This window comes from Micrasema longulum, unplaced genomic scaffold (assembly GCF_059751315.1).
Source record: "Micrasema longulum isolate JH-2025_06_02 unplaced genomic scaffold, ASM5975131v1 h1tg001257l, whole genome shotgun sequence".
In the NCBI taxonomy this organism is placed as follows: Eukaryota; Metazoa; Arthropoda; class Insecta; order Trichoptera; family Brachycentridae; genus Micrasema; species Micrasema longulum.
The window spans coordinates 103,332-122,871 of record NW_028278444.1 but is presented as its reverse complement, the minus strand read 5'-3'; the positions used below and the strand labels follow the sequence as shown (position 1 = coordinate 122,871).

The window sequence follows — 19,540 nt, the reverse complement described above, 5'->3', positions numbered from 1 at the left end:
CAGTGATAACTCGGACAACAAAGAATCTTCCAAGAGTATCAGTAGCAAACAAAATTTGATACCCGATAAAGAAACAGCAAAGCCGACAAACGACGAAAATGAAGAACCAAAACCGATTGTGGAAGATGAACTGCCAGAATATCAAAATGTTTTGAAACCTCCCAGCTGTCCCAAGGAATTAAGTCCGAAAATCGGAAGAATTGAAGATTTCAGCATCGTCGACTATAGGAACATCGGCGAAACAATTCTCAACAGTCCTGATTTTGACCCCGCTTTCAATGTGCCGAAATTCGCTGACAAAAATCATTCGGCATCTAGTCCAATGAAAAACACGCATGAAGACGTACCGCCACCGATCCCTAGTCTCCCGGTAAATCCAAGAACACTGATCGCCAACTACTATCACGAGAAGTTACTCTCTGAGCCGGAAATACAACAAGCCCTATTGCCTCACAATTTGGAAAAGAACCCAGACGATTGTTTCAAGAAGGCGATTCTGTTTCCATTATTGGAAATAGATCCACCAAAACAATGCCTGTTCTTACTCGTCGATTCTATAGACGAAACTCCTTTGACCGGGGCTTTGATGACCAGCTCAACTCTGACTAAGGACAGAGAAAAGAACGGCTCTGATTCTGGGAACCTCGCAACGAGGAGCGCGAACAGCTCCAAGACCATCGCTGAACTGCTGGCGAACCATCATCACCTTTTTCCTCAGTGGCTGTTATTGGTCTGCACAGCGAGGAAGCAGTCAAAATATCTAACCAAGATGTTTACAGGTAAGGAAAAACAACATTTTGGAATATCAAAAATTGTTACGTTAATATTTTTACTCATCATCATTCCCTTTCCGCACCTAATGGTGCATAGGGCACTGGATTGGCACACCAATCGCAGCGTACCTTGATAATTGTTTTGTAACATGAAGATGATCAGTCTTACGTTCTAGGTACCAGTCGAGGGACTATGAAATGTTCTGGTGTGAAAACACTTTTAAATAAATATTTTATATCAACCATGTCGGGAATTGAACACGAGACCTCTCGCTTGGAAGGCAAACGCGCTGACCATTACACCACAGGGCCGACAATGATATTTTTATTTATTATTTTTATACAATGACAGTCCAGGCTTCCTCAAGATATCGCCGGAAGATCTGCAGTGCGGAGCCTGGCCGCAATACGCGCAGCGCTACATCCCGACGTGGCTGGAAGTAGAGACTTATTGTACCAGGCACGTTTTGCTACGTGGATGACATTTTGAGTTTGCGTCCAAGCTTCTGCAAAATATAGGTCTATAACAATGGGTGCTATTGAGTGTGGGCGTTTCTCACTGCGATTGGTCCACTCCCATGGTAATTGGTCAAGTGGTTATTCATATAACTCACCACTATTACTACTACCATCATGCCATTTCTTCGTAGGGGTAGGCAGAGAGAATGGACCGCCACACACGTCTATCCTGGCATACATGCCCTTCGGTTCTGTCTGCTTTTGACATGACCAGACTTTAGATTTTGGTTTATCTGATCATGCCACGTCTTCCTCGGTCGTCCTCTTCTCACGTCGCCGTTCATTTTCACCATATATACTTGTATTTCCATTCTTTCGTCGTCCATTCTTCAATTCTACGTGACCAAACCATCCCAGAGATCCTTCCTTAATTTTATCAATTATACTTGACTCAGATTTACACTCTCACCTGATTTCATCACTCAACCCTGGCATACATTGATTTCCCTCACATTCGTCTAAGAGATCGCATTTCAACCGCGTTCACTTGGCTTTCATCCTTCCTCTGCCAGTTCCATGGTTCGCTTCCATACCTAAGTGTTGGGACTAAAACTTCATTGTGTACCGTTATCATTACAGAATACCGGGAATGAATATGCACCATATTTTGATATATTTAGTTTATCTCTGCCGAATTTATAAAAAAAAGGGAACAACATATTTTTATCAAAAAGAGCAAATCAACTTCAGGAGATTGGGTTGGAATAGTTATTTATTTATTTATTTAAATCTTAAAGTAGGGCACACATATCATACATATTGTTATGTGTGTTCTAATAATAACATTGCAAATATATTTAATTTATAAATTGTTTAACACATATGTCTTGACCATTATTTTAAATTTTGATATGTTTTTTTCTTCATAAATATTTTTTTCCATTTCGTAATACTTTTTAATTGCTTTAAATAAAATTGAATTTTGTGACTTTGCCTTTTTCTTAAATGGAAGTCTAATTTTGTTCTTTTCTCTAGTATTGTGATCGTGTTCATGCTGGTTCCGATCAATTTTTTTCCAAAATTCTGTTTTTTTATTAGAGTTTATAATTTTATGAACAAATATCATTGTATTGTAAAATATTATTTGTTTATATGTTAATAATTTCATTTCATTTACCATCGACTTTACCCTCGTGTATCTGTTTTTTTTCAAAATGATTCTAAAGGCTTTATTTTGTAATACAGTTAGTTTATCTATGTTTTCTTTGTTTGATAAAAATAAAATGCTACTACAGTAGTTAACGTGTGGTTCAGTAATTGCTTTGTAAATAGTTTTGCAAGAGTCCTTATCAATAAATCTTCTGATCCTTCCCAAAATTGATATTTTTTTTGCAATCTTATTTATTACCATCTTAGCGTTTTGGTGAAATGTAAGTTTTGAATCCAACATTACACCCAAATATTTAATTTCAGTGACTTCATTAAGTTTTTCATTTTCTATTACAATTGATGGTGTAATTTCTATTCTTTTTTTTATTTATTTATTTATTTATTCACACTCTTTATCAAAATACAATTCCATGTTCACTTTGCCCAGCTAACAAGGGTACATACCCCGTTCCAAGCTAGGCAATTACATTTTAATATATTATAATAGTTAACAAATTAATATAGAGCACAGACAAACAAAATATAAACTTATTCGGATACACATTTTGATTCATATAAATACAGACATACACATATATACACACATATATATAAATATACACATATATACACATGTACATACACACATACGTACATACACCCATGCGCATACACATACATACATTCATAAAAACATAGACAATTTATTTATGCGAAACTTCATAGTTGTCATCTATAAATATATATTTTTTTAAATTATTCCTTATTTTTGACATCCAGTAAAGTTCTCCAATCCGTGGCATGCATCAACTTTTCTGACTCCCTACGACCAATGTCACGAAAGAGCGAGGTCAACACCTTCCGTAACTTGACAACACTCCCGTCTTTCCACGATTCTGGCAAAAGGTTATGGACCTTTTTGCCTACGTTATAGTGTTGTCTCGATGCCAGAACAGTGTTGACCCCTTCACTTAGTATCAGATCCCTATTAGAGTATCTTGTATTATGGTTGTGGTTGACGCTTGGGTAAATGTCTCTCTTTATGTGTGTAACCACTACCGTTCTCAATATATATGGTTGAATAATATTCAGTACTCTGAATTTTGTTTCCTATATTCATATAGTTATAATTTGATTGATTGTTATTTTATAACTACTTAAAAATATGTATGTATTTCAAGTAATGTATAATGTGTTTAGTACGAATATATTAATATTTCATACTCGATTTTTTTTTTTTTTCAAGCACTCTTTAAACTACAAATATGTAAATGGCAGAAATGCCGTTTATAAATAATTAGATTGGTTTTTTTTTCTATGCGGATGACCCTTTGATTCTGTGTCCAGGCTTCCGCAAGATATCGCTGGACGACCTGCGGCGCGGGCACGTGACGCTGGACGCGCAGCGCTACATCCTGGCGCGGCTGGACGCCGAGCCGCGCCTGGCGCAGCACGCGTCGCGCGACGCGGCGCAGGCGCTGGACCACCTGCGCATCAAGGCGGACGGCTGCCTGCTGTACCTGCAGCGCGTGCTGGACGGGCTGGCCGACGGCTCGGTGGCGCTGCGCGAGATCCGCGAGATCCCCGGCACGCTCAACGGGCTCTACATGTGGCTGTGCCAACGCCTCTTCCACGGGAGGAAGTTTGCCAAGGTATTCACGTGACCATTATCATTTTAATCGTGTATTTATTTTTATTCATAAATACTCAGCATTTTGTAAAGGATCAATACAAGTGAACACGTGCATATTATGCGGCAGGCATATATTAACTGGATGGCTGAAAATAGACTAACACTTAACCCATCTAAAACAGAACAACTATGGATGGCTTCAGCCAGACGACAGAATTTGATTCAGGATACGGCACTGCCCGATGTAAGGAGTACCGCTTTACCCACCGTTAAACTACTGGGAGTCTTCCTTAGTTCTGACCTTTCTCTTGACGCTCAAATTGGTAGGACGATAAGTTCATGCTTTTACCAGCTGAGACAGATTAAATGCATACACAAAAATTTGCCAGTTGATGCCGCCCGTCAATTAATAAATGCGTTTTTAGTGTCTAGAGTCGATTATTGTGATGGTATCTACGCAGGTCTACCAATGAATAAAATGACTCGCCTGCAGTCTGTATTGAATGCCACAGCGAGAATCTCTAAGTTCAGTCATATCACTCCACTGCTTCGAGAATTGCACTGGCTACGTTTTCCACAGAGGGTGGAATACAAACTCTGTTGGCTTATGTATAAGTCACTGCACAACTCTGCTCCAGAATATCTAAGGGAACTGCATTCCAGATGAACTAGCTGACAGACGTCTCACGCTTAGATCAGCTACATCTACGTCGAAAGGAAAAGTTATTATACCTCTACGCAAACAGCGCACTAAATTCGGCTAACGTGCATTTGCCATCGCAGGACCTACGGCATGGAATGCTCTCCCAGCAGAAGTCCGAAACTGTGAGAGTAGCATGTGGTGACAAAGTACATTATTAAATTTATATAATCACTTTGTAAAGCGCCCTTGAGGTATTATATTACGAAAATGGCGCTGTATAAGTTATCCAAAATTATTATTATTATTATTATTGTTATATGGTAAAAACTATCTGGATCGGAATGAATGAATGAATGAATAAATGAATTGTCTACGTTGGAATGGACTGTATATGTCCGTCAATAAATAAATTAACGAGTGCCAGACATTATCACTAAAGAATGAATATGGCTGAAAATTTTAGCATACTTCAGGGGCATGTATACCAACATAATAGATAGAAGGGGAATTTCAGATTTAGTGCTGCTTTTCAAGTTATTAAATAATGTTCTTGACAGTCCCAAACTTTTAAATTGTGTGAATTTTTATGTGAGACAGCGTGGGACGAGACAAAATACTTATTTTGCTGTTGATTGATGCTAAATACTCACCTATTCCACGGCTCCACATGCTAGCAAACAAACATGGAAACTTAGATTTATTTCATTTATCTTTATACAAATCAAAATCATTACTTTTTAATCACTTCTTTTCTAAATTATAAAAATGCACTAAGTGTTATACTTGTTTTACTGTTTATGCTATGATAATCGCCTCTGTTACTTCAATACTTTTTATATTTAAACCCTTTATTTATTGTTAATTTGCTGCATACCTATGTTATAATTTCTTATTTAATTTTTCTTTATTATTTCCTCATTTTCGGCTGATTTTATTTCATGCATCTATATTTTCTATACTGTGACGGGTGTTTTGTTTCATTATTATTGTTTTTCAATATTATTTCAAAGGCGTAAGGCGTCGAAAAAAAAAAAAAAATAAATAAATAAAAATTGACAGTCAGACTCTCCAAACCCGCGAAATTTAAAAATTCCCGTTATTTTCTGAACACACCTCGTATGTATGGCAACAGATTAAAAAAATATTTTGCTTTTTAAAATCTTACATAATCCTTTATTTTTATCAAACTTCAGCCTTATCAAATCATCATCATCATCATTCCCTTTCTGCACCTAACGGTGCATAGGTCACTTCATAGGTATACAAATCGCAGCGTATCTTGATCATTTTTGTTTTATGATGGTAAGATTATCAGTCTTACGTTTCAGGTGCCAGTCCAGGGACTATGAAATATCCTAGTGTAAAAACACCTTTTTAATTTAATATATTTTTTTTTTATAAATACATCGAATACATTCTCAAGAGTTACAACAACTCAATTTAAGACATAAATAATAAAACATTGAAAAAAAAACTCATTTTGAGAACAACAAAAAAACATAGCAAGTTTAGCACCTTTATAACTAAATATAGTACAACAATATATACGCCAAAAACCCTTTCTTACACAAGCAGAATAAATATATAAAAAAAGGGTTTTCAAAATGAAGAAAGTGGTGAATCTACTAAGGGAAATAAGGTCGTTAACATCACATTCCTCGCAGACGATCCAGCCATAGTGATGATGAGAACATATCGGGGATAAAATCGGGTTGTGGTCCCGTGGCTAGTGTCTCGGACTCACGGATCAAAGGTCCGTGGTTCAAATCCCACTCTACCCCAACTTTATTCCCGTTTTCTGATAGTGAGTTATTTACAACTCTTTGAAAATGGCCATCAAAATTAAATATTTGCGTAAATTATAAGAACGCAAATATTTCTTTTACAATTAAAAAAAAAAAAAATCCATCTTAGTTAGTAAACATCTGGATGCCTAAGAAATGTCATACGGTACGACGAACACAGGATTATTGGAAACATGATTCGAATTTACAAAACGTGTGTCACACCAATCATGGTGTATACAATAGAGGCGAGGATATATAAAGAGAAAAGAAAAATACGAAAAACCAAGTAGAAAAACTGAATAGAAAAACTGAATAACTGCTCAGAACCCACGGTAGGCAAATGCGCTGACCACTGCACCACGGGGCCGAACACTTATCAAAAAAAGGAAAAACGCATTAAAAAGTTAGAAAATTTGGATTATGGTCATTCAGCAGAAAGCAAGCCGATTGAATTACTTATTTTATTTTATTTTTTATTTTATTTCATTGGAAAGCCAACAGACATTTAAAAGATACAATTATACCATAAATACATATCGTAAAGTCCAATTAGAGACTTCCACATAATATTGTTATTGTAAATGTGGTCACATCAAAATTATACATAACATAAAATAACTAATCATACAAAACTTATAATATTACTGGAAATGTAAATGAATATTGGTCACACAGTTGCACATTATAATATATAATACAACTATAGTTGACCATACAGTGTCCATTTATTATGTGCCTACATACAGAACTGCACATAACCTGCAAAATAAATAAATGCAAGTCAATAAATTAGAACTAAATATTAATAAATGCAAAATAATGTCATTTCATAGAACAAAACAACCAATTTCCTTCGAGTACCTATTAGAAAACTCCAAAATTGATGTAGTCAAGTCCATCAGAGATTTAGGAGTTGTTTTGGACTATAAACTGACATACAACGAGCATATAGATAATACAGTAAATAAATCACTGAAATTACTTGGCTTCATTAACAGAATATCCTCTGATTTTACTAATGTCCGTACAATCAAAACTCTTTATTGCTCAACTGTTCGCCCTCTTCTTGAATATGCCTCAGTGGTCTGGTCTCCATTCTATGTCAATCGCATAAATCACATTGAATCAGTCCAACATCGCTTGCTTCGAAAAATAGCGTGGATGCTTGGACTAGAGAGAGATAATTATTCTTATGCTGAAATAGAGTCGATGTTAAATATTTCTAGTCTACAAAAACGTAGAACTAATATTGACTCCATATATATGTTCGGCATACTAAATGGTATAATCGATGTTCCATCATTACTGGGACAAGTAAAATTCAATATTCCGACTCGTAGATTGAGAAACAATGAAGTACTGTTCATCGATCAGCATAGAACAAACTATGGCCTAAATTCTCCAATGACCCGCCTTTGTCGTATTGTTAACTCAAGACAGGATCTGGACTTTTTTGGTTTAAGTTTACAACGATTTAAACGAGCACTAAATAAATAGTCCAGATCTTGTCTCGATGTCCCTTATGTTTGTCAATGCTTCTTTCTTTTTTCTTTAAATGTTTTAAGCTACTCTTTTATTGTAATATTTAAACCTTCTAAATTGTATACATGGACAATGTCCGTTAATAAATAAATAAATAAATAAATAAATAAATAAATAAAATATAGGCTGCGGATTCAAGGCGCAACATCATAACTTGAATTATTTTTGGAAATTTCACTTTTAAAGGAAGTTAAAGATATGTTATTAATATCAATACAATTTAATTTCTGATTACACATATTGCAGGTTCTAGTTACAAATGAATTTTGAAAAGATTTAGTGGAACATTTGGATATTTTAAAAAGAGATTGGTTTCTGGTCTGCGTTACTGGGACTACTGGGATATTATTTCCCTCCTTTTTCTTAGGTGCAACCCTTGCTGAATGTCCTGCTCGTAGCGAAGTGCGGCGTGGACTCGGAGATGCTGTATCGATGCCTCCTCACCACCAATCACACGGTCCCGCGGGAAGACTTCAACAAGAGACTCCACCTTTTAAGGCGGTAGGAAAACTTAATATCTAAGCTGGCCACACTTGTAGCCATTTTACTGGAATAAATGCTTATTTGACCACATAACCGAATACTGCACGCAACTACACTGGCTCTTCTATCCAGCATAGCACTTCTTCACAATATTTGGAATAATCCCACTTCGCCTGTTTATCTGAGAGAGCTCTTCCAACCTCTATCACAGCATGGACTATCTCTTCGCTCTAGTAATGAGAGAACCCTTTTAATACCCCTTCATTGCTCTAATTTTTTTGCCTCCTCTTTCACAGTAGTAGCTGCTCGATTGTGGAATAATCTACCTACTAATGTTCCTCATTCCCTTTTCGCACCTAATGGTGCATAGGGCACTGCATTGGTACACCAATCGCAGCGCATCTTGATCATTTTTGTTACATGAAGTAAGGGTTATCAGTCTTACACTTCAGGTACCAGTCCAGGGACTATGAAATATTATATTGTGAAAACACCCTTTTAAATATATATTTCATATCAACCATGTCAGAAATCGAACCTGAGACCTCTCGAATGGTAGGCAAAAGCATTGACCATTACATCGCGAGGCTGACATGTTAATGTTAGAGACACCCAAAAATCAATCATGATTGAAATATAACTATCTTTATATTGTTTATTTTATATAATTTTGTTTTGTGGTTTGTTTTGTTTGTATTATTATAATGTTTTTCTACTTCTGCAGTCCCAAACTTTAATTTACATTATTTTTTAGAATCCTAACCTTGGACTCGCGCACCGGGGTGCTGTCCATCTTCCACCACTCGTTCTGCGAGTGGCTCCTGGACGTGAAGCACTGCACGCGTCGCTTCCTGTGCAGCGAGGCCCGCGGGCACGCCTCGCTGGCCATGTACTACACGCTGCGCGCACGGGAGCTGCACGCCGGGGACGTGCACAGGATGGTGCTGCACTTCACCAGGCTAGAGTACCATCTCAACAGGTAACTGGGACAAGACCCATCCTCGATACGAGCCCAAACTCATCGCATCCCACCCCTGTGTCGAGGCACACTCGTCACGAGCCATTTTTGTTATGAGTGGCCCTCGTCATGAGCCCTATTTTTGACGAGTCACTTCGTCATAAACCACACTCATCAAAGGCCATTTTTATCACGAATCATCTTGTCACAAGCCATATTATCAGTTGAATTATTTTGATATCCGCAAAATGATACTCCGACGCTTTATGTCTCCTTTTGTACGAATGCAGGGATTCCAAGTCTACGACAGACTCCAGCCTGGGTACGCAGATGGAGCGTTCCATCGTCCCCCCAGGACTGGACCTTCACACCACCATACTGCTGTGGATGCTGGACTCGGGCTGCGATGTTAAGGCATCGCTCAAGATGCAACAGCAGAAACAAATCATTGGTAAGAAGACGGTCATTTTGTTATCCTTTGATTTTCATGGACCTACGGTCCGGTCCTACTGGTTCGACGGCCAACTGTGAAATTGGCACTTCGGATTCAATTCCCACCAGTTACAAGAAAAAAACCTAGAGAGGTTCTTTCTCAATTGGTCTGGGTATTGTGGTGTTTTAAAAAATGACAGTTTACAAGTGTAGGATTTTGGTTGCTGAGTGTTAGAGCTCCTACTCCGGTTAGACATTGACAGAAGACACGAGGTTGCTGCTTAATGCGTATTTATTGCATGGCGAATAAGTTTAGCGCGAGCGTAGCGACGATGATGGGTTGAAGAGACTGCACTTGGACTACATGCTCGAACTGAGTGACTGTGTTGAACTGGACTGACTGGCTGAATTGAACTGAGATTAACTGCGCCCTGTGTTCTCTTCATAGGCCACATTCCTTTGTTCTTCATATCTCCATGGTAGACGATGTTAATGTACTGCAGGATGTTGATCTCGTGTTTCGCAGAATCTGATTGAATCCAATAGAAAACGCTGACTTGCTTCTAGGATTCATGACTCTATATTTCAGGTGAAATTATTTAGCGCGTGTGTGTCATCGATCGTGGACATGAACCCCACGGAAGCGTTAAAAATAAATAAAATTTTATTTCCTAGTTCCGGAGGAATCCACCGCCAAGAGCATTCCGGAATTCCTGACTGCGCTGGAGTGCCCCACCCTACCGAGGGACGGGAGGGTGCTGCGGGCTCTGCTGGAGATGGGGGCCCAACTGGAGCCACCGCAGCCCACGGAGCAACCTGACGAGGGGGAGGTAAACGCAGTCTCATTACAAGGGAGGAAGGGAGTGTTGTGGACCGATGGATGGGGATGAAGTGTGTGATCCCAGTACTGTTCCCACTTGTGATATAGTGACATTTTTTTTTCAATTTTTTTTTGGAAGGGAAAGAATTGACTGAGCTTTATATACTGGTAGGAATATTTAACCACACATTTTCTCTTCCTTAATCTCTCCTCCTTTTCTCTTTCCTCTTTCTTTTTCCCATTGAGTAATTGTATTGATTTAAGATCATTTATATACAAATACAATCCCTGTAGATGTCCAGACTTCTTTATTCCCTTCTCTCAAATGTTCTTCATCTCCGTTGTAATATGTTAATATCAATTTCTCCCCTGGTTCTGGCCCGCGTTGTAAAGCTGTCTCTCTCCTCCAGATCTCTCTCGAGCAACTGCTGATGATGGAGGCGTCCTCGGAAGAGGAGGAACTGGGAGAGCTAGGAGAGCCGTCGCGCTGTCTGGAGCTGTTCCTGGTGGAGCCGACCCTGGGCCGGGCCCCCGTACACACCCTGGCCCAGCACGGAGAGCCAGACACGCTAGCCGCCGCCCTGCAGGTAAGATAAGAATATTTAAAAAAAAAAAAACAAAACCCCTAAGCCTTTTTTTAAAGGCAACAACAACATCCAGATCGATTGAGAAAAAAAGATTCGAGATTCGAACCCGCGACGTCAGCTTTACAGTAGGCAGTCTAACCAAATGCGCCACGGCACCTGTCCAATGATTCTAAGATGCTCTTGTACAGTCATTGCTTTCCTATGGAATAATTGGATAGGGGGAACTTAATGGGGCAAATAAATGCTTGTCACAAGAGGCAAAATTGGCAGTTCACAACGGAGTCCTGGTTTCGTCCCTGATGTATGGGAGCCAAGTGTGGACTTGGATAAACAGGGATGAAAGTAGGCTGAATGCTGTCGAAATGCGACCTCTCAGGCGAATGTGTGGTAAAACTATGTACGATAAGTGCACAAATGTTGCGCGCATGCATGCATGACAAGATGTATGAATGTAGAGGAAGCGAGATCTGTATGCAAAGATAGAGTGTTGTGGCGTTCTATCCTCTCTGCCTACCCTTACGGGGAAACGGCGTGATGGTTTGTTTGTTTGAAACTTATTAAACCATTAGAAACTGTTCAAAATTTATATTAAAAATAATGCTTCACAAAAATCGCACTTTTCCCTCTTTCCAATTGTTCCTAGAAGCTAAACTTTTAGATCTAAGACAAATAATATATTTAAGAACCAAAATTTATTTACAAGTAATTCAAATAGATCAAGTCAAAGAAGGAATCGTGTGTTAGAAATACCACATTGTAAAACGAGTCTCGCACAGAGACATGCATATTTTATAGGCACAAAATTTTTTAATTCTTTTTTTACTGATAATATTTCATTGATTCCAAACTTTCAAAATTTTCCTTCTTTTAAAAAACACGCACTATCCTGGATTCAAACTAAAGATACAAACTTTTTTTCTCTATGATTTATTTTGTTGCCCTTTAATAATATGGAATATTTTTGTGTTTTTTTAAATATTTTTTAATTACTGTAAAAAAAAACCATATTATCTTTTACAGAATATCTTATTTTTTCTTTCTTATGTTACACAAAAATTCGTTAGTTTTAGTTTCCATTTGAAAAAAACGTTATATTGACTCGTTCAAATCATGATACGCAGTTGACAAACGTTTAGGAACAATAAAATCTTAATATCAATAAATTGCAATGTTTAAAATGTAACGATATAAATATTAAAAAGTTAAAAAAAAAGAATTTTTGGACTGTGTTTTTATCTCCTTACATGTAAGGCTGAGACAAGCATTATTGACAATATCAAGAAAAGGAGCGTTGCGTTGGTTTGGACATGTAGAACGAATGGACATCAAAAGAACGGCTTAAGGATTTTATCATGCAAATGTTGAATGGATGCAGAAAACGAGGAAGACCGTGAAAGACATGGCATAACCGTCTGCTTTTGCAATGACAGTTAAATGTTTACCCCTACGGAGAAATGGCGTGTTGGTTTGTTGCTGTCCCTTACTATTTGAATAAAATAAAACAGAATATCTAGCCCCAAAGATTCCGATCACCTTTCTTTCCCTCTCTAGGCGTTTGCGTCGGCGGGCGGGCGGCTGTCGCCGGCGCTGCTCGAGCTGCCGGACCGCGCAGGGCACTCGGCGCTGCAGCTGGCGGCGCGGGCGGGGCGCGCGGGGGCGGCGGGCGCGCTGCTGGCGGCCGGCGCGGCGCCCGGGCGCGCCGACCCGGAGGGCTGGACGCCGCTCCGCGCGGCCGCCTGGGCCGGCCACACGCAGGTGAGGAAACGCCGACTGGAGAGTTATCCATATTATTATTTCTCTAAGATGCGGGCCCATCTGATGTTGCTGCTGTACACAAATAATTGTGACATTGTGTATATTTTTTGTATGATTGGCTGATGCCGTGGTTATTACTTACTCCGGAATTCGACGCCGGTATTCTATGATTTAAATACAGTGCTAACAACTACGAAGTCAAAATGTTCGAAAGATGTGTCGACCTTTTTTTTAATTACTAAAATGGCGATGACGAGTCAGGACAGTGTCGGATGGTCGCTGAAAATCCTGTAGAGGCCTTAAAACAACAAAAGAGGCGTAGGAAGACCACAAAATTTGTGGACAAATGACTTGCGGGTTGTAGATGGCAGCAGTTAGTGAGATTTGCATATGTAGCATTTTGCTTGTGGATACAGGGAGTGTCAAATGGTCGCCAAGAATCCTGAAACAGAGGCCTTGAAACAACAAAGAGCCGTAGGAAGACCACAAATAAGGTGGACAAATTACTTGCGGGTCGAAGATGGCAGCAGTTAGAGGAGATATACATATATAGCATTTTTCTTGTGGATACAGGGAGGAGCTCGTACCCCAGTTGGTGACAGAAGAAACGATGTTGACATTCGTAGGTGGATTTATTGCAGGTTGAATAAGCTACTACATTTTGTTATGATGTCCGAGATTAACGACGAAAACTTAATTGAACTGACTGCATGACTTGAGCTGGCTTAACTGGACTACACGCTGGATCCTGTGGTCCTTTTGTAGGCCGTGTTCCTTTGTTCTCCACGCCTCACGATGAAGTTGATGTCCTCAAGGACGTTGCACCAGATGTGTCATCCGATTTCGTCATTGGATTAACGTCCTGTTGGTCTTGCAGCACATTTAATGGTATTTTTTTAAACTAAAATGTTGTTTTGACTTTGGCAGGTTGTGGAGTTACTATTGAAACATGGCTGTGAAGTAGATTGTGTGGACAGCGATCATCGCACGGCTCTCAGGTAATTATACTAATATTTACACTGTAAATTTTAAAGTTGAAATAATTAGTGTACCCTCACTCTTTGTTGCTTGTGTTTCCGCAACGCAATATCATTCTGTATCCCAGGGCCGCGGCTTGGTCGGGACACGAAGAGATCGTCCGGTTGCTGATAGCGCACGGTGCCGATGTCAACAAAACGGACTTGGAAGGCAGGACAGCGCTCATAGCAGCTGCCTACATGGGACATACCGACATCGTCACGCACCTGTTGGACAGTGGCGCCGACATCGACCACGCCGACGCCGACGGTAATTACAATCATTATCCAACAATATTTTGAGTTTATCTATAGTAGAATCCTGGATTAGTGGTTTTGACTTGATAGGCGTAAAAATCTCAAAAAATTAAATCTAGCAGAGGTAGTGCCATTTCATAGTGCAATGGCTGTCGTGCTCGCCTACCCTGCTTGAGGTGCTGGGTTTGATTCCTGACAGTGGTTGTAAACTTAAATATTTCATTTCTCTATATACCATTGTTTGGTTTATAATGATTTGTCTCTTTAAGCCTATTGAACTTTATGCCTCAATCCTCTGACGTTTTGATAATAAATCATTCTTATCAATTTTCTTATTTAGGAAGGACAGCTTTAGCAGTGGCCGCCCTGTGCTCCGGTGGAGGGGGCTGTGCCCAGCTCCTATTGGACAGGGGGGCAGCACCTGCCAGGCCAGACAAGGACGGCATGACTCCTCTACTTGTGGCCGCTTTTGAGGGACACAAGTAAGTCTTAATGACAGGTCATAAGCCCTGTAAATGCCTATACTTCTATATTACCTTCTCAAAAATGTTTTTCCTCTTTGTTGCAACAAATATGAATGAAAATGAACGACTCAAATAGAAGTCATGTTTTCAAGCAGAAATATCGACGTATTATTCTTGTCGACATCATTTAATCATCTCGTTTCCTTGCCAGGGACGTGATGGAGCATCTGCTCGAGGCGGAGGCGGACCCCGAAGCGGCGGACCGCGCCGGCCGCACGCCGCTGTGGGCCGCCGCGGCCGCGGGCCACGCGCCCGCCGTGCGCGCGCTGCTCTTCTGGGGCTGCTGCGTCGACACCATCGACCGCGACGGCCGCACCGTGCTCAGCGTCGCCGCCGCCCAAGGTGAGAGGGAGGGAACTTGTGTTGTGTAAGGAAAGAGACTATCTGTTGTTCACCTGAATCCGGTTTTTTTACTGAGTAGTCAGGACATGCAAGGGGTGTAGGAAACTTTAAAAGCGAATACATAAAATTAGTTGGCGCACTTTAACTTTTCCGAAACAAATCTAGCCTTGAGATCAGTTCTTGTGGCAGCTTATCCCAACCATCAACAACCCTTTGCTCAGGAAATGCTTCCGTGCATTTTGATTGAATCTCATTTTCTCCAGCCTGAGACTGGCCTCGAAGACGAGCATCTTGTTTAAGCTCAAACATGGGATCCAAATTTGTGCAGCTATAGTGACTGTTGAGTATCTCGTATGTCTCTATCAGGTCACGCCTTTCTCGCCGTTCCTGCAGCCTTGTGAGAGAGTTTCCAGTCTCTCCGCATATGGAAGCCTCGTTGGACTCTTTCCAACAAGTTGATATTCTTAACATAACTCTTACGTATTGTTAAAGTAATTATTTAAAAAACACCCTTTTGCACCGTGTTATTTTAAAATGGGAATCTGGTTTCTGTATTTCGATTTTGTAAAATGAGTTTGTGGCTTGGATGCGAATTTCACACACCTTTCTGATCATGGTCTATCCCTTTCTAACATCGGCAATGGTTTTAGGTAATGTTGAGGTCGTGCGACAACTCGTAGATCGAGGATTGGATGAACATCATCGCGATAATGCTGGCTGGACTCCGCTGCACTATGCCGCTTTTGAAGGTATTTTAAATATTTTTATTTTTTAAATTTTGAATCTTGAAATAGGGCACATATGAACATATTCTTGTGTGTGCTCTAATAATAACAATATACATATGAGGCCCTTAGTATCAAAGATGGCCACACGACCCCATACCTATTTTTGAGAAAATTTCAAAAATCTGTAACAGCACTTTTTAATTTATATACGGTATAAACAGCTCGGTGTCTTGACAGATCAAATGAGTTTCGAAAAATTTTCAACGTAAAACCTGGATTTTGAAAAACATTAATGAAAAAAATGGGACCTACACATTTCGGCATAAAAAGCAGGAAAATGTAAAAATGAGGTTTTCTATATATACCATAAATATTTTTTTATTTGGTAATATTTGATGCTATTTGAACAATTAACCAAAGGTCAACATAACAAGAAGCACTATTTTTTTAAGTATTAAATAAGCAATTGGCCACTTTTGGTACTATTTTTAGTGTTTGACCATCTTTGATACTAAGGGCCTCATATATTTAACAATGTTTTGAGTATGTCCAAATGTTTGCAGACTGGCCGGATTTCCTCCCTTAGGGAGTTATTCAGCTCTAAATTTGTTCCAACAGAGAGGAAAAACATTTTCGAGAAGGGAATATGGAAGTCTAGGCATTTACAGGGCTTATGACCTGTAATTGGCCGATTTAAGTGGCCACATTCACCATTCTGCCTATGTTTAAACATCCACATTACCTCAACTCTTCCACCCGTTGACTTTGTTTTCATCATATTACAGGGCACCTCGAAGTTTGCGACGTTCTTTTAGAAGCCGGGGCTAAGGTGGACGAAAAAGATAACGATGGGAAGGGTCCTTTGATGCTGGCGGCCCAAGAAGGTCATTGCAGGTAATATAAATTTGTCATTCCTTCATGCACACATAAACAAAGGTTTATTAAAGATTTGAATGGGCTATACCGTCGTCGTTCAGGCATAAGTCACTAACCCTAAAAATGACAGTTTTGAGTACTCATGCCATACGAAGCGTAAAATTATGTATGTTTAAAAGGCAAACGCCACCAAGGTAACTTAGTTTGAAAAAAGTTGTGTAAATCTTAATTATTTGTTTTTTTACAATGTGACTTAATTGACTTTCAGGCCTCGTGGTGTAATGGTCTGCGCATTTGCCTACCATGCAAGAGGTCTCGGGTTCGATTCCCGACATGGTTGATATGAAATATTATTTAAAATGGTGTTTTTACACTACAATATTTCATAGTCCCTGGACTGGTACCTGAAGTGTAATCATAGTATAACATATGTAACAAACAAAAAAAAGATTAAGATACGCCGCGATTGGTGTACCAATGCAGTGCCCTATGCACCATTATGTGCGAAAAGGGAATGATGATGACTTTATATCATTATACACGGTGTAACCGGGAGGGTGGATCATCGGTGGCAGAGTGAATGTGGACCTCAATGCCTATCCATTAAACCCCCATGTATGTTCCGCGATATTCAGTCGTTTGAAAGTTATTCTGGTTTTAAAGAAATTTTAGTCAAAATCCAAATTTACACTGAATGTGCCAAGTGCAGTCAAACTAATAGGTCTACAACCGTATTTAAAAAAAAAAAATATCTTCAAATAGCTGAATAGTGAGCCTTTTATCTTACAATACAGTTTTGAGTCATTTGATTTAATTCTGAACAAAAAATAATCTTTAAAAAAGAAGTAGTTTTTGAGTTTAAAAAATTCTGCAACACTCTCATCTATGGAAATGTAACCCTGAAAATTTCATTTGTTGCTAGGGCACCATGTTAAAAAGCGAACTTCAATTGTACAAGTGTTGATATTTTTTCTATGCATCAAAGACGCACTTTAAAAGTTAGCTAGCTTAGTTTGGTTAGACTACGCTACGATAGAAAGTAAAGAAATAAGTTGGCTCAGTAAAAGGACGGGATTGTGTGAATTTAAAAATACTAAGACATGTTGTTTTATTTTTATTTTTTAAAGTAAATGCTCAAAATGGGCTCCATTATTTGCAAATTTTAGCTACCAGATATTTTTTAATGTATCAGAAGAAAAAAAATTCCAATGAAATTTATCAAAAAGATATGAATGAAATATGTCATGTACTGTGTGTTTTACGTTTTTCTGGGTAGCAACAAAAATTGTAAAACTGAGGAGCACATAAAGTGAGGAAATTAAAAATGTATGGGAAAAATGAAATTACATAAAAATATATTTATTGTACTAGACTATACTAAATATACTGCAGAAAAATCCTAAAAAGTGTCATAATTGGGGATTATTAATATTTACCATGATTTCATATTAAATATTTTGCATTTTTTTAAATAATTTTTTTTTCAATAAAAATCAATACAATACGGTGTTTTTTTTAAATTGAATTAAAAAGAAAAACATGCTTAACTAATTTTACGATGGTACACTTAACCTTAAAACACTAAAATAAACATTTGAATTAGCATAAAATACATACAATGGTTTTCCCCTAAATATTGGGAAATTTATTTTATTTAGTATCACTTTTTTTAGTATGGCACTACAGAATTTCAACTGTCATTTACATCGGGGACTGTTTCACACTTTTATGATAACTGTTTAAATATCTTCTTTTTAAATTATGTTTATAACATCAAACAATATTTCTATTGCCAATTTTTTAAACTTTCTGCATCGTAATTTATTGATGTAAAGACTTTATTCTTCCTAAACATGCGTCAACTGCATGTCACTATTTAGTGAAATGTCAAAATTAGACACTTAAGCAAAATGGTCAATAACACTGCACCTACTTTGAATTTAGTTTAAGACAATAATTTAAACATTTTTTTATTTACCTCGATTTTACTCTCCATTCACGCGGCGGCGCGCGGCTCGTCTTTGAAGGATCAAACGAGTTATGAAAAAATTTCGACGTAAAACCGGGGTTATAAAAAAACGTTCATTGGGAGGAATATTTGAATGATAAAGATATATTCAGATTATTTTATCTTATTTAAAATTATTGTTTTCTTCAGGCTTATGGAACTTCTAATAGACGAGTGGAATGCCCCCGTGGATCAGCACGCGCATGATGGAAAAACTGCGCTGAGGTAAAATAAACATTTTAGATCTACCCGACAAATCAATTTATGAAGTATTTTCCGTTTACGATCCTAAGCTAGACTAGCCATAAAGGCGGGCCAGAAGTTTTCGAAACATGAATAGAAATAAAACTACAGAAGTTTTATTCATGGTTATTTATTTGATCTGACCCACATCTGATGCACTTTATTTATTAAAAATAAAATGATCGAGATGATCCCTGTTTCATCATTGGCGTCAGTGTCATGATTGAACAAGCAGTGTTGCCAATTTAGCGACTTTGTCGCTAGATTAAGCGTCATTTCGACATTGAAAACGACTTTTTTTATTTTTTTAGCGACAAATAAATTCTAGCGACTTTTAAGCGAGCTGTCAAAAGTTAAAGTAAAAGTGGAATCACTTGTGATGAGGAAATTTTCTTCCCAAAAATTTAGAAAGGAATGTGATGACAGACATTTCAAGTTTATTTTATTGAAATTAAAATATTTTTGACATTAATTTGACATGTAATTCCTTATTACATTTTATTCAGAGGCACTAAGAAAAAAGT

General features: G+C 38.4%; 1 protein-coding gene across 1 annotated transcript in view; it reads left to right on the top strand.

Moving 5' to 3' along the window:
• The first annotated feature begins 75 nt into the window (after positions 1–75).
• The window catches only part of LOC148276231 (uncharacterized), a 52,217-nt gene continuing 32,752 nt past the window's right edge, over positions 76–19,540 (top strand). The window contains exons 1-15 of the mRNA XM_088234544.1: positions 76–779; positions 3,729–4,033; positions 8,354–8,487; positions 9,224–9,448; positions 9,718–9,878; positions 10,535–10,689; positions 11,090–11,266; positions 12,818–13,021; positions 13,949–14,019; positions 14,127–14,308; positions 14,636–14,777; positions 14,971–15,161; positions 15,812–15,910; positions 16,675–16,783; positions 18,924–18,998. Of these exons, the coding sequence (XP_088090670.1) occupies positions 323–779; positions 3,729–4,033; positions 8,354–8,487; positions 9,224–9,448; positions 9,718–9,878; positions 10,535–10,689; positions 11,090–11,266; positions 12,818–13,021; positions 13,949–14,019; positions 14,127–14,308; positions 14,636–14,777; positions 14,971–15,161; positions 15,812–15,910; positions 16,675–16,783; positions 18,924–18,998 (2,687 nt within the window). The 5' untranslated portion in view covers positions 76–322. The remainder of the gene's footprint in view (positions 780–3,728; positions 4,034–8,353; positions 8,488–9,223; positions 9,449–9,717; positions 9,879–10,534; positions 10,690–11,089; positions 11,267–12,817; positions 13,022–13,948; positions 14,020–14,126; positions 14,309–14,635; positions 14,778–14,970; positions 15,162–15,811; positions 15,911–16,674; positions 16,784–18,923; positions 18,999–19,540) is intronic.